The 23,281-nt window shown below is 45.9% G+C and overlaps 2 protein-coding genes across 11 annotated transcripts in view; one reads left to right on the plus strand and one right to left on the minus strand.

The window, feature by feature from the left end:
• The window catches only part of EXTL3 (exostosin like glycosyltransferase 3), a 79,520-nt gene extending 57,038 nt beyond the window's left edge, over positions 1-22,482 (minus strand). For 2 of the 10 annotated variants that reach the window (XR_015058716.1, XM_085883362.1), the window contains exons 1-3: positions 22,309-22,482; positions 20,867-20,986; positions 1,663-2,584 (exon numbers count right to left, since the gene is read on the minus strand). Coding sequence is in view for 9 of the 10 variants with exons in the window: in XM_085883362.1 (XP_085739488.1) it covers positions 1,663-2,280 (618 nt within the window). In the remaining variant the exon portion in view is untranslated. Of the gene's footprint in view, positions 1-1,662; positions 2,585-3,679; positions 3,769-20,866; positions 20,987-22,193 lie in introns of all 10 variants that reach the window. The other 8 variants (XM_085883366.1, XM_085883367.1, XM_085883365.1 and 5 more) reach the window with 8 other exon arrangements.
• Positions 22,483-23,029: 547 nt separating this feature from the next.
• CPSF3 (cleavage and polyadenylation specific factor 3) overlaps positions 23,030-23,281 on the plus strand; it is a 93,314-nt gene continuing 93,062 nt past the window's right edge. The window contains exon 1 of the mRNA XM_085883373.1: positions 23,030-23,118. Coding sequence (XP_085739499.1) covers positions 23,048-23,118 — 71 coding nt within the window. The 5' untranslated portion in view covers positions 23,030-23,047. The remainder of the gene's footprint in view (positions 23,119-23,281) is intronic.

The following is a 23,281-nucleotide window of genomic DNA, read 5'->3' on the forward strand; positions in this document are numbered from 1 at the left end:
GCAAGTCCTGCCACCAACCTCCTAATAAGAAGTGACCCAACTGCAGGAGGACGTCCGCAGACACAGTTGGGCACTAGATATGGATGGCCGTTGGCTCACAAGGAGCTCCTCCGCCCTTTGACAGGTTTTCTTTTTAATCCTGCTGGGTGTCCATATCCAAACACCCTCCTCACCAGAAAACCTGGTGGGGGAGACGGTTTAGTCGCCGACAACCCGACCATGGAACAGGTTAGTACAGGTTTACATGGTACCTGTAGCAGGTCACAGATCGAACCTGACCTGATATCAGTGGGATACAAAAGGTAAACTGTCCAGCCGGGTGGTTCTAGTTCTAGTTCTAGTTCTACAGAGTGCGGTTCTCGTTCTCCCTTTTTTTGCTGCCGTTTCCAAACTGTATCTCGGAGCCGGCTGGGACTTCCAGAATGAAATTTTGCATCAATAATGTGAGCACAAAGTGTTTGCGTTGACATATTTTTGACCTCCACATAATGTTATGGTCATGACCAAATTATAGTCATTTTAGGATTTATCACCAAAACTCGACCAAGGGCTATCTGATAAGAACGAATTTGCCCTCTTTAGATAGCCTCGAGAAAGGCACATTTACACTTACTTTACATCATACCACTTCGGGTTAAAGGTCAAGGTCAAATGGCGGTCTGAAAAAAATAAATAATAACGCATTTTTTTTTGAATCATCGCTTCATTTTGCCATTGTGTTATCTCAAAGACCGCTTGGCCTTCCAAGATGTTCTTGCATCATAATAGTGTACCTGCAATTAAATTGTGCACCTGATATTTGTTTCATGTCCTTGACCTACTTATTTCAGATTGTGACTGAATTAACAAAAGACACATTTTTAATCATAACCTGAATAATTTTCCTTAACAATGTTGTTTTATGGATGGATTGTCGATGGGGATACATTTTCTTCATTTACACTCGATCCCGAAATGTTGAATGTCAAGTTCATTCGGCGGTCCGACAAGGACATACATGGTCATCATTGAATCGTTTGTGATCAGATATCTCGTTTTTCTGTATTACCATTTAATTTGCAAATTTTTTTCCCCAATTTTATTTCCTACCGTTTTTCATAAAAATTTTTCAATAATCATCCATTTTTGTAGGTCAAGAAGTCTAACAGCCAATACAACAATATCTCTGCAAATACAGCCATAAGAAAGCAGTAATTAATTGGCAGCCTGTTTGTCCATTTTATAAGAAAAAGAAGCAGAAGAAGAACCAAACTTTTCACATCTTTAGGCACATAGGGCTGCCGAGGCTGTTCTTTCTTGGCTAGGGGTCGCCACTCTGACACTAATCATTTGAATGGTTCATACTTTCCAGTAAACTGGTAATCATTTTGCTGCTCTCGGAAGGATGACAGGCTGAGTCAACCCACCCGGTGTCATTTTTAAAGGTGTGACGGGCTCAGACTCAGGACCCCAAGATCTTAAGCTAGCCACCTTAACCGTGAAGCAAACACCAAGCATGCGTTTTATTAACTGAAGCAAAAAAGAGAAGCTTGATGACTGAAAAGGAATACAATCATTTTGTTTCCTAACCAGCATCAGTAGAGCCCTGTAAACAGAAGTCTGTTAAATTGAAGTTTGAGATGTACATCTGACTAGAAAATGCAAGCCACGTCATGTTCTTACCTCCACATCGAGTGTTTCTGAAACAAACCCTCTTGGGTACAGATATACGGGGAAACCAGAGGTGAGCGGGCAGCGAGAGTAGTCGAAGCATGTATGTAGCCGACATTGCTGGGGGTTGCTAGGTGGGACCATGGTGGGACCCGGCTCCTCTGGCAATAGCCTCAGTGGAAGTGATAGCTTGGGCTGGTTCTGTGCGAGCAGCTCCCGATACGAGCGCTCGGTCTGCACGATGGTGCTCTTCAGGCCTTGAAGTTCTTGCTTTGCCAATTCGACACCGTGCTGTGCAGTGTCTAGCCGCCCAGCCAATCTGCCGATTTCCCCGTTAAGTTCCTGACGTCGGGCCTCGAGTTGCAATAGCTCCTCACTTACAGACTCACGGATGCGGCACAAGTCTTCAACGTGCCTGCCTTGGCAGGCAGTCACCCCTGCGGACCACTGACCGCCGGGACGATTGGCCATTCCTTTCCCTCCACCCCCAACTGTACCACGATCTAGGTCTACAGCAAGATAATAGTGTGCAATCAAAGGTACAGTAACCAATACCACCAGAAGGATGCAGATGAGTCTTGCAAGACGTAGCTCATGGCTGCACCATGGGATGAGGCCAAGACGTGTCATGGTAGCCAAGCTCAACGTCCCAAGTCACCCCCACGCTTGCTGCACAAACTTACACATTATCTAGCCATGGCTGGCGATGTCCAGCAAGAGTTGTTGACATCAGTAATTCGAGTAATTGGTGAGTATTAGCTCAGTCTTGGTTCACCATCGCAAATGCAGGGCCGTAACATCTCCTTCCTTTTTTAATATTTCCAAGTGGGGTCTTGATACATTTTGCTTGCAAAACGTCCTTCATTCATTACCCAGAGTTATCTGCTCGAAGATGGATCATTCTTCATGCAAGTATGAGGCCACAAAGAAACATCTGGTGGGACAAGAAAACAAGCATCTAATCACAAAGGATGTTCTTTTTTTTTTAACATGAAAGAAAAATGTCAAGTAATCACAAATTCACCAACAAATGTTTAAAATAATAAATAAATAAATAATTGCAGATTCGCTTATCTTACATTCCCAACTGAGCACATTGAGCTCATAACGCTGCAACCTCATTGGGTTTAAATCCTGCACATAATGGGTTTACCTTGTACATCGTCCCCCAATCTCCTACATATAAATATACAGCAACGTCTGCCTGTTCCGTTTCCTCCCTTCTCTGTCGCCGCTTCGTGCATAATCACAAAATTTTGGCGGCATTCTTAACAATGTCTTGCAATCCTGCTTAATATGGCACAAATATTTGATCCCAAAATATTGATAAGACCTGTCGAACTACCAGGACCATCAGAGGTTTTGACTTGGCCGACAATGCCAAATTAACATCCCGCCTTGGAGAATAACCACAGGAGATGGTCAATCAAAGACAGGTTGCGGCAGATGACAGTATGGAGATACAGCAAGAGAATCCACGTTCAATGTTGGCTGCAGAATCTGACCAATGGGGTTTCAGACAATCTTTTCAGAACAGTAAAGGAAGAACATCCAACTTTCTTTGGTTGAAGATCATTTCCATGATTTCAACCAAGTGTGCATTTTAAGAATCAATGATATAGCGACAGATTGCACAGAGTGTTGGAAAATAAACTGTACAGCAAGGTGTGGAATCTCTTCTTTTTCTACAACGGCAACAATTATTCCCACGTTCTTGCGGGGTTGTCCAGGGGGGGGGGGGGGAGTTGGCCCAAGTCTTTCACGAAAAGGCTGGCCAGACCTGATGCTCGACTAAGTAGTTCGGGCAACAATTTGGAATTTGTTCATGGTGCCGGCGATAGCTCGCCCACTCTTAACGAAAGACACTGTGGGATCTTTAACATCCACCAACTGATGCCGGCAGAAGAGACACCCGTTTAACGGCACACACATTGATGAATCACCGAGCCTGTGAAACACCGGGATGTCCGTTTTTCACTGGGTATGCATTTCAACTCAGGATAGACAGCTTTGAGGCGAGCGTACGTACCTCGAGACCATCCCATCAACCAAAAGTGACTGCTCATCATTATACAACTACTCTGTGCAGTGATGCGTCCATAGGTGATGCTTGATTCACTTGAAAAAATGCAACACACACACACACACACACACACACACACACACACACACACACACACACACACACACACACACACACACACACACACACACACACACACACACACACACACACACACACACACACACACACACACACACACACACACACACACACACACGGTTTACTTGTTTAGCATTCCCATCAGGGCATATGACCAATAAGGTGAAAATCCCATACAATTTGTTAATTACTTAAGAATATCCTTGTCATTGAATCGTAAAACACATTGCTGTATTTGTTCTGCATGGAATATATTGACAAGCTCCTCCATTCAGAGCCATATATCTCCATTAAAAAATATGGATAATCAAAGAGATCACAACATCAACTTTAACCATCTGAAGCTCACTTCAGCGTCAATTTTAACCGTCTGAAGACTTACCTACAACCCAAAAGTCGAGGCCTCTAGGTGCTCCGGTTCGGCAATGAAAGAATAACTTACAATAATATTTAGAGGATTACAAGTTTGTTATTCTTTCACGGCCGAACCGGAGCACCTGGAGGCCACAATTTTGGGGTATGGGTATTTCTCAATCTTGGCAAGGTTTTGAGCTATCGCACGTTGGCCTTGACGTCCGTTTTGAGTCCAAAGGCTGCTATAAAGTGTATATTGGGATGTGGGTTCAGGCAGTGCTGCTGCCGGCCCACCGGGAAAAGCTCACCACCATGAGGCCTATATAACTCCACACGTTTTCAATACACAACATGTGCTGGAATCCCTATATCGTTCATTTTTTCCCCATGCAGCATCGGGTGCCCAGTCGTACAGAATGATCTAAGCCGAAGGCCTCACAAGCTTTCTCCATCGCGGCTTGCCATCAGTAAGGTACCTTCAATCCACCATAATCTCGCTCTTCCATGAACCTTGATTGTGCATCATAAAATAAAACACGCACTGTGCTTTAGTGGTTAAGGTACAGGGAAAGCATTCCAGAGTTTTGTGGCTTCAAATCCAGTTGAAGGCAGTAGGATTAAGCATTTGATTCCCAAGTGTCTGGAGACGGCAACCTTCAGTGGAATCATCGCTTCAGACAACTTATCTGCAAAGACCCCAGTTGGCTCATTGATGACCTTCAGTAAAGGTTATTCTGCCTGCCCCTCTTGGGTCTAGTTAACACGTTCTACCAGTGCAGACTTAATCAATGACTCTTAACATTGTATGCCTGGTGTTGGCTTAATGGTTAGGGTGGTGGGCTTTGGATCCTTGCATCCTGAGTTCAAATCCCGCTCAGCTGTTCAATTAATACTAGGCGGGGTTATTAACTCAGCCTGTCATCCTTCCAAGGTCGGCAAAATGAGTGCCAGCATGCTGGTATACTGTGTCGGAGTTGCGATCCCATCCAGGATTGTGCCCAATAGCCAAGGAGACTGCTAAAGCAGCACCAACGCTCTGCACAGAGTATGGTCCCAATCTCCTCCTCCTGAACACTGTCAGACAATTTGAGATAGGTACTAAGGCTTGGTGAAGCCCACAGAAAAAGCAACATCCACACACTATTACCTCTTGAAAGAAGCTTAAAAATATCAATTGTTGCTCATCAGAAATCCTTCAAAATTAAAGTTCACCAAACTCCATGGACAAGATGAAGAATGTACTTCTCACTTAAGATGCAACTGTTAAAATAAAATTCGGCACCGATCTACACAAAATACCCCATAATGACAAAGGGGGTTTTGGTTGTGGACACCTCTGCTGTGAACGATGCCGAGCAATAGCAAGCTATTAAGTAAACCAGTGAGGAGAAAGTGAGCAGGCAGAAGCACAACCCTGGCATATACCTTCTTAGCACGACTCCTCTGAGTGTCATCGGAAACCTGTCAAGCAGCCGAGGTCCTACGGCCTCTTGGGAAAAGCAAAATGGCTGACTGTAACCCCAAAATATGCTAAACAGTCACAGAAAATGACTAAAGGGACACAGACCCCTCATAGGCTTAGGCCTACGTCTGTGCGGCCACACCAAGCAGCCGGAACATGTGCTGAAAAGGATAATGACTGCACCTTCTACAGTGAGGAAGGGGATCCCTGCCTCACGATAAGACAGAGCTCTACACAAAAGCTTGAAGCTAAAAATACGCTCGTGCCGGAGTGACGGTTATCTCTGCGAGAAAATATATAGCCTCCTGAAGGTAGGGTAGTTTTTGCAAACTTTGAAATCACGTGACGTGAAAACGAAATTCGAAAATCCATCCCGACCAAATTTAGATATTGTCCCATAGATTCATATGCCACATTCAAATTCAAGATTGCTTGAGAAATGTCGGAGGAGATAGATTTTGAAAATCGTCATTTTCGCATTTTTTGTCAACTTTGAAGTCACGTGACACGAAAAGGAAAGCGAATATCGAAAATCCGGCCCGACAAAATTTAGATATTGTCCCATAGAGTCATATGCCACAATCAAATTCAAGATCGCTTGAGAAATGGCGGAGGAGATAGAATTTGAAAATCGTCATTTTCGCAACTTCAAAGGCCTCGTGACCTTGACCTTGAAAGTCATACCATGGTGTACGTCTCATCGACCTCTATCAGGATCACTAATGACCAGATCTCCCGCTTCAACTTCATTGTGAACGGACGGACGGAAGGATCGAAGGACATCGACACCCATATTATTAGGTCATGCTCGAAGAGATGACCTAAAAAGGTGTCGCCTGATCTTCAAATCGACAGCTACTAGGTTCCAGACAAATCACAGAAGATTAAATGAACAGAGCTGGAGCTTAGAGAAGGAAATCATCCTCCACTGCGAAGCGTATTCTGTGCATGAAGCATGGGAGACGAGCGGGAAAGGAGAAAGATTAATGAACCAATTGAAACGAACAAAGCTGGCAGCCAAGGCCAAAATAGTTCCACTAACGACTAATATATTGGTCCCCAACCTGCGGCCCGTGGAGCCCTATACTGCGGCCCGCGAGGACTTTCCAATCAAAACACATTTTCATGTAGCGATTTTAAAGGGGTTTACACAATGCCACTGCCGGCCGGCGCCGTGACCTGAAAAGCCTTACACAATGTCGCTGCTGGCCACTGCCGCGAAACCGCCGGAAGGAATCAAATCAATTTGCATCAATAAAATGCATCAATTTTTTTTCTGGCTCCCAACATCCTTGGGAGTCGTGAATGCGGCCCGTGGGATCAAAAGGTTGGGGACCACTGGACTAACAGAATTCACTGCAGTAGCATCCATGATCCAAAGCTACTTGACCCAGAAAAGAATAAAGTAAATAACTGACAAAGCAATACAAGACAGCAAGCAATTGAAGACAAATTCGGCATTAAAAAAAAGCAAATCTGGACAAAGAAGGGAAAATAATAAAAATGGACATTATTATGGGCAATGGCATATGCCAGACGAAAAGGCGGGAGGAAAGAAATTGCAAAAACCTGGGAACAGATAATCTGAAGATTATGCCCTGAAAAATATAATTTGAATACGGGCAACACGAAACTCAAAGAAAAGCAACATCCTCAAACAGAAAATATTCACGGAGGAGGAACTATGAAGAAGACATGAACAAACTGACGAGGCAATAAGAAATGACTGGTCACCTATAAATGGACAAGTACCACCAATGACACAATGGAGTGACCCCACCCCATATGTTTGGGATGAGAACCCCACAGCACAAACTCCCAAAGAAAAGGAACAACCAACAGAACTTACCGATGCTACACAGCAAATAGAACAGGATAGGAAAACAGAAAGAGATGAGATTTCAAATTTTAAATCACAATAACAGAAACAGAAAGTGAGCAACAGATTGGAGAATTGAGTCAATAAACGAAACTGAAAACTCCACAACAGGACCAGAGAACGACAAAACGAAATGCTGCACCAGCACCCGAAGAGAAAGATCCAATCGATGTTCCCAACTCAGATCAAATAACACCATTGCAAACACAAAACAGACAACAGCAACAAGGATAGATTACAACAGAATTAAGAAGAGGACGAGGAGGTTGACAATGAACAACGCAGGCCAGAAGATGAGGAACTGGCTAATAAAAGAGGAAATCAAATTAATATCACCCAAGGAAAGACCACACCTTCACCGAATAAACAACAATAAACAGCTGAAAATACAAGGAAGGAGAACAAACCAAGCAGTCATTAAAATGTTCCCCAAATCACCTAATCTGAGAGAAATTAACAATGTGAGTTTTGCAGCAGCACTGTATGTCCAGAGAAAATAAAGAGGGAAACGACGACATAAAAATAAACCATCTTGCCAAAAGGTGACCACGTGTGACTTCTTTAAGGTCACACTGAGGTGAACAGAGCTGCTATCCACCAGGAGCGACTCCTTGAGGAATATCTGCCTACGAGAGATTCCGATGAGAATCGTTCTACAGAGTAACCATGAAAAATACGCGTTTTCCTCATAACGTCACCAAATGACGTCATAATGTCTCAAGCTTGACATATCTAGAAAGCACTCATCGAGGTGTTCAATTTGAGGTATGAAACGATATGGTTCCTAAAACGTGAAAATTTGACCTTGGGGTCAAATATGTTTGACCTTAGGCGCTAACCATGAAGGTTAAGGCCAATCGCCACCAAAAATTAATCAGCTGAGCGCCAGACCATGAACTATATTCCCATGAAGTTTGAAGACGATCCGATCAAAATTACTCAAAAAATAAGGGTTTCGTCGACTCCCCTGATTTGCGACAAAGTGACCTTGACCTTCAAAATTTTATGCGCTGAAAGGGACCTCTATAGGCCTCTGATATGCGAAGTTACAAAAATTTCCAATGATAACTGTGCTCTGCAGAATTTTTTATACGTGATTACAGACAAACAAAAAAAACAAAAAACATACAAGCTGACTAACATATCTTGCAAAAACTTCGTTTTGGCAAGATAATTATATATACATTATACATATATGTATCTGATAACCTTATGAGAAACAAAACACCACCATGGAAACATACTTGAGAAGCAGAGAGACCGACTCAGGGTGGAAACGGGACAAATAGAACAAATAGAGCCAAAGCTCATGAAAAGAATCAGACAAATAAAAAAAGAAATATAACAAAGAAAACAATGGACGAGAACCATGAGCTGCCCATAATGAACTCCAAACGCAACAGATAGCAGGGAAAGAAAAAAAAAAAAAAAAAAAAAAAAAAAAAAAAAAAAACGATGATGAGGCCAACAACAGAATAAATCAGAAACCACAGTTTGAAAACAACCCGAAAAAGTTCCACCAAGAGCTAGACAAACAAAATGTGACAACTACCGAAATAAATAAACAAATAAATGACCTAGAAAAAATTTGGAAAGATTCATTTGAAGATGAAAAAGAACACAACAAGGAAGCAAATTGGTGATGACGCTTGGAAAAGAAAAAGCAACAGATACAAGAAATGCACCCAATGATAACTGATGAAGAGAGAATTACAAAACATCTCGCAAAAGCGCCGAACTTCAAAAGGCCAGGCCCGGATGGGATTCCAAACTTCTGGTTAAAGCAACTACATGCTCTCAACCCTCACTACGCTCAAGCATTGAATGAACTCGTCCAAGGGGAACAGCCAATGGATGAATGGTTCACAGAAGGCAACACTCTTAATCCCCAAATCTGAAGAAACCCATCTGGACCAATAACATGCCTTCCAACAACCTACGAACTTTGAATTACTACGAAGAGGTCAAATTCGTTGGGATGGAGAACGAGTCATAAATGCCCAACACCAAGGACACTACACACTTCTACCTTGAAGAAAATGGCGAGATCGAGTCAATTGGACAAATGCAGGTTTTGTGGGGGAGAAACAAAGTACCAGTCACCGCCTTTTGGGATGTAAGAAACACTCGTGTCAGAACAGTTGTGCACAGATAGACATGGCAGTGTCTGTAGAATAAACCACTGGCACATCCGGAAACCTTTCAACTTTCTGGTCCCAGAACACAAACCTAATCTGATCCTTGAAAATGAACATATTGTTGCGGTTCTACTAAGCCGGCACCTCCCCCAGGGCAATGGCACCCAACATACAATGGTCCTGAGAAAGTTATTTTTTATTTTTTTTTTTTACCTCTGACCCCAAAGGTGAAGGAGTTTATGTTTTCACCCCCTTCTGTGTGTCTATTGACTGTGTACAGGATATCTCAAAAAGTTGTGGACGGATCTGGATGAAATTTTGTGGACAGGTTGTGTGTGTGACAAGGACGAACTGGTTACATTTTGGTGAAGATCCGGATCTGGATCAGACTACGATAATTTTTAAAGTGATTCTTCACTGTTGAGAAATCGGGCCAAAAACGATATATAGCACGATATCTCAAAAAGTTGTGCACAGATTCAGACGAAAGTTGGTGGACATGTTCGGTGAGTGTGAAGGAAGAATTGATTTGGTGAAGATCCAAATCTGGATCTGGATCTGATAATTTTTAAAGTGATTCTTCACCATTGAGAGATCGGGCTGAAATGATATATAGCACGATATCTCAAAAAGTTGTGGACGGATTCAGATGAAACTTCATGGACAGGTTGGCTGTGTGGCAAGGACAAATTGATTCTATTTTGGTGAAGATCCAAATCCAGATATGGATGCGAGGATTATTTAATTTTTAAAGTGATTCTTCACAATTGAGAGATTTGGCCAAAAACAATACAAAGCCTGATATTGGGCCCGATATGTTCTCGTGGATCAGGCATTTCGTGTCAGTCTCCATTAGCTTACTTAGCATATGAGAACCTCTGTGAATGTAAATGCTATCTCCTCCTACATTCTGCCCCTCCCAACTAGTCTCGTCTGCTGTGGATGCATGATTACTGAAAGAGCAACTACACAAACGCACTCCTTCACACTTCCTCTTCTGCACTACATTTACACCTCCCACTCACGCACCAGAGGCGACCAGTTTTCCTCCCTCCTCCCCCCTCATAAGCTACTAGGAAGTGTGGGTCCGTCGGCCATGCCAGGTATTGAAAGAGGTCGTACACATATCAAACTGCCTCATCTTTCTGTGCTAATATCCTCGGGTGTGTGTCTGATGGTGTCTGTTATATTGAAGATAGGATTGTAGAAGTTTATTATCTTGCCAAAACAAAGTTTTTGTAAGATATGTTAGTCAGCTTGTATGTTTTTTTTGTTGTTTGTTTGCTTGTTTGTCTGTCTGTAATCACGTATAAAAAATTCTGCAGAGCACAGTTATCATCGGAAATTTTTGTAACTTCGCATATCAGAGGCCTATAGAGGTCCCTTTCAGTGCACAAAATTTTGAAGGTCAAGGTCAAAGGTCAAGGTCACTTTGGCGCAAATGAGGGGAGTCGACGAAACCCTTATTTTTTGAGTAATTTTGATCGGATAGTCTTCAAACTTCATGGGAATATAGTTCATGGTCTGGCGCTCAGCTGATTAATTTTTGGTGGCGATTGGCCTTGACCTTCATGTCTTTTTGTTTTTTTTTGGTCTGTAATCACGTATAAATCACTCTGCAGAGCACAGTTATCATTGGAAATTTTTGTAACTTCGCATATCAGAGGCAGAGGTCCCTTTCAGTGCATAAAATTTTGAAGGTCAAGGTCAAAGGTCAAGGTCACTTTGTTGCAAATCAGGGGAGTCGACGAAACCCTTATTTTTTGAGTAATTTTGATCGGATCGTCTTCAAACTTCATGGGAATATAGTTCATGGTCTGGCGCTCAGCTGATTAATTTTTGGTGGCGATTGGCGCCTAAGGTCAAACATATTTGACCCCAAGGTCAAATTTTCAAGTTTTAGGAACCATATCGTGTAGTACCTCAAATTGAACACCTCGATGAGTGCTTTCTGGATATGTCAAGCTTGAGACATTATGACGTCATTTGGTGACGTTATGAGGCAAAAGCATATTTTTCATGGTTACTCTGCAGAACGATTCTCATCGGAATCTCTCGTAGGCAGATATTCCTCAAGGAGTCGCTCCTGGTGGATAGCAGCTCTATTCACCTCAGTGTGACCTTCTGGCAAGATACGGGTCACCCTGAGGGTGACATTGGTTTATTTCCTGTATCGGTCTGCTCTGTGTCCTGTCTTGCCTCTGTAGATATTTGCATACCTTTATACCTGCTTGTGAAAAAAGCCTTTTTTGTTTAACTATATAATAAATTTCTTACGTTATAAATGTACCCAGTTTGTTCTATCTTCTCCTCTATTGTTCCAGCATGTTCCGCACGTTAGTTTTGCTGGGATGTTCTGCTCCACTAATTTGCTCTTGTTAGCTCGCGCACACTCACTGTATCGCACGGCAGTAATCCTGGTGTGTGCTGAGGGCATGAGACCCCCCCCCCCTTGGTTTGGCTGTCCACAGGTAAGGTATCACGTGAAGTCGTGTAACCCTGCCAGGATTGGCAGTCCCAATTGACGTTTGTGGTTGCTTCGCAACCTACGGTGCACGGAGTTATCTGTGCCCGGTGGCCTCAGGACTGGGTGTTTGGGAGGGACCTGAGTGCTTTCCCTCGTGGTGAGCCTCAAACCCCGGATCCGAAACAATATAGTATGTATGACAAGGTGATCCCATCAAGTGTGAAACTTGCAAACACAGCATTGCATCTGGACATAGTGCTCAAACACAAAAAGGAAAAGTTAGCATTGTTGATCAAGGTTTCAGTTCCCAATGACTTTGAACTAAATGAAACAAAAAACAGGAAAATTACCAAATACTAGGATCTGAAAAATGAGGTCAAGAGGATGTGGAAATTGAAGAAAGCTGAAATTATACCAGTGACATTCAGAGCTACAGGAATGATAAAGAAAACCCTTACAGAGTCGTTAAAAATCATTCCAGGGAATATCACGACAAACGAGCTACAATTGGAGGCTGTCAGAGGTTCAGTGAAGATTTTGAAAATATCCCCTGGAACGAGGGGCGATGAGAATGAAGTTTCACAGTTTGGTTCATGAATTGGGATCCTTTACCAAATAGGAGATGGAGATTTGGAGTTCTGGGAGAACTTCCTCCCATCTCCTGAAACCTGCAAATGGTCGAAGTTCATGAACTGGTCATTATTTGCGTTACAGGGTCAAAATATTCAATTTTTCAGTTTTCTCTGTGTTGATAGACATCACCAAGCTACATGCACTTGTGTGAAAAAAATTAGCAAAAACCACTAATTAACAGCGAATATGGTATTTTAATTATGAACTTTAATGGATAATGCATTACAAGGAAAACACATTTTCGCGTTTATCTCAAATTCACCATTTCTGAGTAAATTGGATGTGGATCAGTTATCCTTTGGCCGTTTTGGACAATTCAAGTGCCAAATTAATCCTGAGAATCTGCTAGATACATAACTATGTAAAGATATTTACTAGATCTCTTTTAGGAGTTTGTACATATTGGTCAGGGTTTGCTGAATAATAACGAGTTGAATAATCAATTTTGCATCATGCAACAGCAAGTCTCAAGTGTTACTCACCTAAAAAATAACAAAATAGATTAGATTAAAGCTTATTGATCGAAATAAATTCAGTATATTCCAAATTTGACTCACCATATCCACCGCCTCCACCTGTTTTCTCCACCCCTGACTTGTATCACTTATTTGCCTGTTACACAAAAACTATTGCATATTTTTTATTTGTTTTTTCCACATTAAACTAGACAAAATTACCTTTCTTCTCATACTAAGATATCTAGATATCTGTGGTTTTTCTGGTCTGTAGTGGAAAGTGGATGTTTTGAAAAACATGTAACAACTCCGCCTTTTTAGGGTGACCAGTTCATGAACTACGACCAAATGGAGATAACAACCAATGATAAAATGAAAACATGTTTTCAGAAATATTTACAAATCAATGAAAAATGAAAATCTCAAATGTCTCGAGTAAAAAAGTATTCAACCTTTTACTACGACACTCCAAATTGAGCTCAGGTGCATCCAATTTCCTTTGATCATCCTTGAGACGTCTCAACAACTTGATAGAAGTCCACCTGCAGTCAATTCAATTGAGTGGACACACCTTTTCGAAAGAAACACACCTTTCCATATGAGGTCCCACAGTTGACAGTGCATCTCAGAGCAGAAACTCTACCGTGAAGTCCAAGGAACTGTCTGTGTAACTCAGAGATATAATTGTGAGGAGGCATAGATCTGGGGAGGGTATGAAACATTTTCTCGAGTGTTGAAAGTTCCCAAAAGCACAGTGAGCTCCATCATTAGGAAATGGAAAGAATATGGACTCTTCATAAAGCTGGCTGTCTGACCAAACTGAGCAACTGGGCAAGAAGGACCTTGGTCAGCGATGTGGCCAAAAATGCAATGACCACTCTGACAGAACTAGAGTTCCTTGGCTGAGATGGGAGAACCTGCCGGAAGGACAATCTCAGATAAGAGTCTTCAGAGCACTGCCGGGTAGCTTTGATAGTTTACTCCCCAGGGAGCTCAAATGGCCAGAGGGCTCAGGCCAGATCATATTTCAGGAAATGAGCATCGAGGCTTTATGGGAGAATAGCCAGATGGAAGCCACTCTGGAGAGAAAGGCACACGACTGCACACCAGGAGTTTACAAAAGGCACCTTTAAGACTCTCTAAGAGCATGAGGTAAAATATTCTGTGGGCTGATGAGACAAAAATTGAACTCTTTGTCCTGAATGCAAAGCGCTACGTTTGGCGGGAACTGAGCATAGCTCATCACCCATCTAACACCATCCCTACAGTGAAGCATGGTGGAGGCATCATCATGCTATGGGGATGCTTTTCAGCGGCAGGGACTGGGAGAGCTGTAAGGACAGAGAAAGATGAATGGAGCCAAATACAGGCAAATCCTTGAGAAGAACCTGACGAAGGAGACTTACGAAGGATTTACATTCCAACAGGACAATGACCCCAAGCAAACAGCAAAGCAACACTGGAATGGCTACAGAACAAGGATGTGAAAGTGCCCCAGCCCCAGCCGAAGTTGAGACTTGAATCCCATTGAGAATCTGTGGAAAGACTTGAAGATTGCTGTTAATCATCGCTCTCCATCCAACTTGAAAGAGCTTGAGCAAATCTGCAAGGAAGAATGTGAGAAAAATCCACAAATCCAGATGTGAAAAGCTGGTACAGACATACCCGAGTAAACTCGAATCACTGGCAATGGCGCTTCGACAAAGTATCGACTCTGGGGAGGGGGTGAATACTCATTGATGGAAGACATTTCAGATTTTTACTTTTAATTAATTTGGAAGAATTTCTGAAAACATGTTTTTACTTTGTCATTATGGGGTATTTTGTGTAGATCGGTGACAATATTTAAAAAAAAATTTAATCCATTTTAAATTCAGGCTGAAACATAACAAAACGCGACAAAGGTCAAGGGGTGCGAATACTTTGTGAAGGTGCTGTACTTGTATCAAGTTTGATTTAAATCTCTTGAGCTGTTCTCAAGTTTCACATTTTTACTTGACATCACCTCTGACCTCTTGATGATGAAATCTAATCACTTAATCTTTACATCATTATAATACTTGTGTCAAATTTGGTCAAAATCCAACTACTTGTTCATAAGTTAGCACGGTAATAAAATTTTGACCTAACAATCGAACATGACCTCTTTCCCCCATAATCTAATCCGTTCATCTTTGCATCATTATACATACTTGTGCCGAGTTTGACTGATATTCCTTGAGCTGTTCTTAAGTTATCACGGCAACAAAAACCTATGACGGATGGGCAGACGTACGGACAAACGATAGTCAACTCCTGTGAAACCGGTAGGGGACTAAGAACAAGAAGAAAGCAACACAGAAAGGTACCTCGTCAGAGCGAAGCGATGCTCCTCAGAGGTACCTCATTAGAGCGAAGCGATGCTCCCCAGAGGTACGTCAGAATGAAGGAAAGGTACCTCGTCAGAGTAAAGGAAAGGCATCTCGTCAGAGTAAAGGCACGGGCGTAGACAGGCTGAGGCATACGAGGCAGTTTCCTCATCGCTCATTTCCTGAAATATGATCTGGCCTGAGCCCTCTGGCCATTTGAGCTCCCTGGGGAGTAAACTATCAAAGCTACCCGGCAGTGCTCTGAATACTCTTATCTGCACTCCTATCACAATACCTAAATAGGACAATACCCCCCCCCATGTTCATTTAATGTGGTTGAAATGAACATTCTACGCCACACTCGAGTCTGTGGTTGATCAGCGCCCCAGACAAGATACACTTCTAGTCTTGGGGGATTTCAATGCATCGACTGGAACTGATAGGGATGGTTATGAGGTGTGTGTTGGTCCCCATGGGTCAGGAACTATGAACCAGAATAGCACTAAGTTCCTTGACTTTGCAAGAAGTCATGGACTTAGGGTGGCTGGTTCATGGCTTCAGCACCCACAAGCTCATCGCTGGAGTTGGTATTCCAATGCTGGCGGTGTGGCAAAGGAGATTGACCATGTCTTCATTGACGGTCGTTGGAGGATGATCCAGAACTGCAGGGTCTACCGGAGTGCTCAGTTTCTCAATACTGACCACAGGCTTGTTGTAGCAACTCTAAAGCTGCACCTTAAATCCTGGAGAATGGTACCATCCCAGCCTAGGCTGGATGTTGCCAAGCTCAGGGATGAGAGAGTAGCTGAGGAGTTTGCGAACAGGCTGAGTGGACACTTGGGAGGTCTGGGTGCTTTGGGGGGTCCTGAAGAGTTGTGGAGAGCCTTCAAGACCACCGTCCTTGATGTTGCCGGTGGATGCCTTGGAGCTCACCGCAGGGCAAAGAAGAATTTTGTCTCTCAAGGGACACTGGATACCATTGACCAGAGTCGCAGGGCCAGGCTGAATGGCAGAGCTGAGCTGTTCAGGGAGCTGAGGCGTAAAACTGTACGTGCACTGAGGGTGGACAAGGAGGCCTATGTGCGAGGAATCTGTGAGGGGGTAGAGCATCACCTGTGGACAGGTGATTCTCGTCCCGCTTACAGGGGAATTCGCGCATTTCGTTCATCCAAGCCCATCCCTCGGAGCACTGCAGTTCGAGCAGAGAGTGGTAGGCTCTTGACAGAGGAGTCTGAAGTGAAGGCCCGCTGGGCCGGTTACTTTGAGCGGTTGTACCAGGCTGATCCCCCAGCTGTCGAGTTGGACGTCAAGGGTGTTATAATCCCTGTTGCTGACCCTCCAATCAACTGTGGTCCACCTTCGCTTGTGGAAACACGGGCTGCGGTGAACCAGTTGAAACAGGGCAAAGCTCCAGGGATCTGTGGCATCCATGCTGAACTTTTCAAGGCTGGTGGAAATGCTGCACTCGTGTCGTTGCATGCAGTTTTGTGCTCTGCCTGGAACACAGGCATCATCCCAACTGACTGGAAGAGGGGCCTTGTTGTCCCTCTCTGGAAAGGGAAGGGTGATCGCCAAGACTGCAACAACTACCGAGGGGCGACGCTGCTCTCAGTGCCGGGCAAGGTCTTTGCTCGGATAATTCTTGATAGGGTTCGCCACCATCTGCTTGAGCACCAGCGTCCAGAGCAGTCAGGCTTTACACCAAAGAGGTCAACGATTGACCGTATCCTTGCACTTCGTGTCCTCACCGAACGCAGACGAGAGTTTCGGCAGGGGCTGCTTGCAGCCTATGTTGATCTCTGTAAAGCGTTCGATTCAGTGAATCGGGATGTCCTCTGGAGGATTCTTGGTCTTCGTGGGGTGACACCAAAACTGATCGATCTGATGTCTGAACTCCACTCTGGTACTGAGAGTGCTGTGAAGTGTGGTGGTACCATCTCTGACTCATTACCAGTTGTTACTGGAGTTCGTCAGGGATGTGTACTTGCCCCCACACTTTTCAGCACTTGTATGGACTGGATTTTATGGAGGATGTCGGAGAGATCAAGTTGCGGTGCATCGTTTGGGAATGTCAAGATCTTGGACCTTGATTTTGCAGATGATGCAGTCATCTTTGCGGAGACTTTAGACATCCTCTTGGGGGCCCTCGAGATGCTGAATGAGGAGTCGGAGCTGTTGGGATTACGGGTTTCTTGGGTTAAAACTAAGATCCAGGCTTTCGGTGACATCTTGGATGCTGCTGTCCTGTCTGTGTGTTTGTGGTGAGGATGTTGAGGTCGTGGAGAGATTCACTTACCTTGGCAGTGATATTCATGTCTCTGCTGGCTGCGAGTCAGAGGTCAATAGACGTCTGGGTCGGGCCTGGGGAGTCATTCTTTCACTGGATCATGGGGTGTGGCGCTGCCGGTACCTGTGCGGGAGGATGAAAGTCCGAGTCTTCAGGTCCTTGGTACTTCCAGTCTTGCTCTATGGGTGCGAGACTTGGACTCTGACCAAGGATCTGAGACGGAGACTTAATTACATTGGTACCAGGTCTCTTCGGTGAATCGTTGGCTATCGCTGGTCGGATTTTGTGTCCAACGAGCGGTTGCTGAGAGAGACTCGGATGAGATTTGTTACCTGCATAGTCCGTGAGCGTCAGTTGAGGCTGTATGGACATGTGGCTCGTTTTCCTGACGCTGATCCTGCTCACCAGATTCTCTCAGCGAGGGAGTCTCATGAGTGGAGGAGGCCAGTGGGCCGACCACGTGCCTCATGGTTGCAGCAGGTTGACCATCATCTCAAGGAGATGGGGATGGGCCTGGCATCTGCTTGGGGGATGGCCAGACGGAGGCCCCTGGAGTACCGGCGGAAAGTGGACGCAGCGACGCGCTGTTCTGGCACATGCTCCCATACCTGACCCTGACCTGAAATGAACATTAACATTTTTTTAATTTTGAGTATTGAAATTAGCCAAGAATAGGTTTCTGGGCATCAAAAATGCATTGGCTTCTGGGGGCCTTGAGCGGCCCTCAGACCCCTCGCCATAATGGCTTCGCGACGTTGGCGCTCACAACGCTGCGCTACGCGCAACCAAGTTCACCTCTTTCCATCAACCATTTCATCACATCAACCAAATTCACCTTTCGCCTCATCGCTTTTGGACCTCTGGCTACGCCCTTAAAAGGAAAGGCATCTCATCAGAGTAAAGGAAAGGTACCTCGTCAGAGTAAAGTGCTGTTCTCGGGATGTACTGTTGCGGACCAGGGATCGGTTGTGAGCCCGACCGCTAGGTGGAGTGACAGGGTCGACTCCACCGAACACCTGGAATCTAGATCGTACCGTTCGCAAAACTCCGAGGGTACGGGTCCCTTACAGGACCGTGAATCGTCAATAATTCCACCACGTGGGACAGGGTTATTTGCCAAACTTCAAAATACCTAGAGACCCACGTGGCGAGCTACAGAGTATTCACACCCTCGATGGCACTCGTACGGGATGAGCCGTATGCGTGCTTGACCCGTGCGTGACCCGAGCGGATGGTCACCGAGCTTCCGTCGGTCCCAAATGCACACCACTACGGCAACAACGGCCTTCTTTAATTCTCCCAACACGCACCGCGTTAAACGAATGAAGAAAACACAAAAACGAGCGGATAGATTTCACACATGGGTATTTATTTACAATAGGTGGGGAAGGAACACATAAGAGCAGAATTATCCAACTATAAAGAAATGCAATGTACAAAGAGCAAGCACTTAATGATTTCTACTTACAGACGGGCACACACACACGCGCACGCACGCACGCACGCACGCACGCACGCACGCACGCACGCGCACGCACGCGCACACACACACACACACACACACACGCGCACACACACACACACACACACACACACACACACACACACACACACACACGGAGCTGTCCGCCTCGTTCGCTCGTCTCAGCCAAACCGCACCAGGCCAGCGTTGAGATGCGGTCTGAAGAACCAGGCGCCAGCAAGACGCGAGCAGACGAACCAGGCGCCAGCGAGACGCAAGCAGACGAACCAGGCGCCAGCGAGACGCGAGCAGACGAACCAGGCGCCAGCGAGACGCGAGCAGACGAACCAGGCGCCAGCGAGACGCGAGCAGACGAACCAGGCGCCAGCGAGACGCGAGCAGACGAACCAGGCGCCAGCGAGACGCGAGCAGACGAACCAGGCGCCAGCGAGACGCGAGCAGACGAACCAGGCGCCAGCGAGACGCGAGCAGACGAACCAGGCGCCAGCGAGACGCGAGCAGACGAACCAGGCGCCAGCGAGACGCGAGCAGACGAACCAGGCGCCAGCGAGACGCGAGCAGACGAACCAGGCGCCAGCGAGACGCGAGCAGACGAACCAGGCGCCAGCGAGACGCGAGCAGACGAACCAGGCGCCAGCGAGACGCGAGCAGACGAACCAGGCGCCAGCGAGACGCGAGCAGACGAACCAGGCGCCAGCGAGACGCGAGCAGACGAACCAGGCGCCAGCGAGACGCGAGCAGACGAACCAGGCGCCAGCGAGACGCGAGCAGACGAACCAGGCACCAGCGAGACGCGAGCAGACGAACCAGGCGCCAGCGGGACGAGAGCAGACGAACCAGGCGCCAGCGAGACGCGAGCAGACGAACCAGGCGCCAGCGAGACGCGAGCAGACGAACCAGGCGCCAGCGGGACGAGAGCAGACGAACCAGGCGCCAGCGAGACGCGAGCAGAATCCAGAGCTCCCTTCAGCGCTCGTCCTGGCAACCAAAACTCTTCCTTTGTCCGATCGCGCCGCAACCTTATTCACCTTTTGACGGGGGGGGGAGGGGGATGCCTCCTCCCTCCCCGTTATCCCTCACTAGACGGTTCTGGCGTGCAAAATGCGCTCGTCGCCCTGCCATTGGCCAAAACGGGCGCCAAGGCCGTTGATTGGACCTGGGGGGGGGGGCGTGATGGCCGTCCGGCGGACCACCCTCCAAACAGGCAGAGGAACATTATCCTGCGTGGGCTGTGGTCATTGGACGACCACCGAGGAACTCGCTCGCATCTCCCTGATTGGGCGAGAGCAGCCGCGAGGATCCTCCTTGAACTCCGCCCACTACGGGCGCGATGTGAAGGTGAGGGTGATGCTGGAGAAGATTATTTTATGGATGTAATCATAAAAGAAAACCCTGACTATCAAAGTAACTCCGCAGCACATGAACATTTAATTACCCATTAGACACAGGTCGGGGGCCCTAACTATAAACACAAACTAACCGATGTAACTGTTCTATAGGGACTCTGAATGTTGAGTGCAGTAAGCTTCCAGATTCGTAACAGTACCTCATCCGAATGAAGGAAAGGTACCTCGTCAGAGTGAAGCGATGTTCCCCAGATGTACCTCTTCAGAGTGAAGCGATATTTCTCAGCAAGCCTGAAGCCTGCAGTGTTGTGCGCAGAGCTCTGTGGAGAAAAACGAGGGACGAATTACTCAAGTCACGTCGCCCCATAAACCTTTCAGGCCCGGCCGCGTCCGTGTGTGGCGATAAACACGGTGGCTGGCAGACACGCTATGTCCGTGTGAGGCGATAAGCACGGCGGCTGGCAGACACGCTATGCCCATGTGTGCGGATAAACACGGCGGCTGGCACATGCTATGTCCATGTGAGGCGATAAACACGGTGGCTAGCAGACACGCCATGTCCGTGTGAGCGATAAACACGATGGCTGGCAGACACGGTATGTCTGTGTGAGGTGATAAACACGGTGGCTGGCAGACACACCATGTCCGTGTGAGCGATAAACACGGCGGCTGGCAGACACGGTATGTCTGTGTGAGGCGATAAACACGGTGACTGGCAGACACACCATGTCCGTGTGAGCGATAAACACGGTGACTGGCAGACACGGTATGTCTGTGTGAGGTGATAAACACGGTGACTGGCAGACACGGTATGTCCGTGTGAGCGATAAACACGGTGACTCGCAGACACGGTATGTCTGTGTGAGGTGATAAACACGGTGACTCGCAGACACGGTATGTCCGTGTGAGCGATAAACACGGTGACTGGCAGACACGGTATGTCCGTGTGAGGCGATAAACACGGTGACTGGCAGACACGGTATGTCCGTGTGAGCGATAAACACGGTGACTCGCAGACACGGTATGTCTGTGTGAGGTGATAAACACGGTGACTCGCAGACACGGTATGTCCGTGTGAGGCGATAAACACGGTGACTGGCAGACACGGTATGTCCGTGTGAGGCGATAAACACGGTGACTGGCAGACACGGTATGTCTGTGTGAGGTGATAAACACGGTGGCTGGCAGACACACCATGTCCGTGTGAGCGATAAACACGGTGACTGGCAGACACGGTATGTCTGTGTGAGGCGATAAACACGGTGACTGGCAGACACGGTATGTCCGTGTGAGGCGATAAACACGGTGACTCGCAGACACGGTATGTCCGTGTGAGGCGATAAACACGGTGACTGGCAGACACGGTATGTCCGTGTGAGGTGATAAACACGGTGACTCGCAGACACGGTATGTCCGTGTGAGGCGATAAACACGGTGACTGGCAGACACGGTATGTCCGTGTGAGCGATAAACACGGTGACTGGCAGACACGGTATGTCCGTGTGAGCGATAAACACGGCCACTTACCCACGGGCCGTTTACACGGCAGCAGGACTGTCATGTCACATTTACAACTTCTGTTTCTAATCTAATCCCTCACTTTGGTTCCATTGTCACTGTCATTGTGACCCGACACACTCACGTGGATGGAACTCGATGATTCATCCCGGGAAAACCACTTTGCAGCATCAAGTAACCTGCACTGAACTCACATTGACCCGCACTGTACGAACGATACTGACTCGCACTGGAATCTCGTTCCACATCGTATTACTCCGGAGTCCGGACTGGATGCGTGCACAAGAAAACAAGTCGTGTTCTTAAAACCGAATGTCTGATTCGGAGAGTTGTAGTTATTTGACTAATTTTTTATTAAATTCTTTATTTTGCTTCTTCGTTCTTCCAATTAATATTTATTTTGTTCAATGTCAAAGTTATTTTATGTAAAACGATGAGGGCACGCGACTCACTAAACCGCCAGTTACCCTCGCCCATTACAGCGCCCTCTACACCGCCCTCTATAGCGTCTACTACAACTTTTCTATTAACTACTATTAACTTTACTATTAACGACACCTTTACTATGTGTATATATTAATATAAACATTTTCCAATAACATGAGCGTCATTGTGTTAAATCTTGTTGATGGTGAAGATGACAACCCCGCCGCCAAGTTCCCGACGTGTTATCATTGATTCGCGCGAAACACCGGATGAGTGTGAAAATTCATTGAGGAAACTGAAAATGTTGACATAATTTTTGCTGCTTATTATAATATTATAATATTATTATTATTTACAACCTGTTGGTAAAGTGATAAAACGTTTTAAATTAAAAGGGCTCCTTTTTGAGAGGCGAGTTGAGGGTCAGCGGTTGTTTGATGATGGCGGCGCGGAGGGTCGAGGCTGTGGAACCGGTGGAGGAAAGCGACCAGTTAGTCATCCGCCCGCTGTAAGATGTCTCCTTTTAATTTACCACCACATATTACATCAGCTCGTCCTCTCCATTAACATCCGAGTGATCGTGATGGACCATTCATTTCCCCAAGTGATATATTCTTGTGTTTCGTCATTGATCGTGATACAGTAACAGTATTTGGAGGGCCCATGGCCCT

Source organism: Eptatretus burgeri, chromosome 5, assembly GCF_056783735.1.
Source record: "Eptatretus burgeri isolate ZD-2024b chromosome 5, Ebu_testis_v1, whole genome shotgun sequence".
Lineage (NCBI taxonomy): Eukaryota > Metazoa > Chordata > Myxini > Myxiniformes > Myxinidae > Eptatretus > Eptatretus burgeri.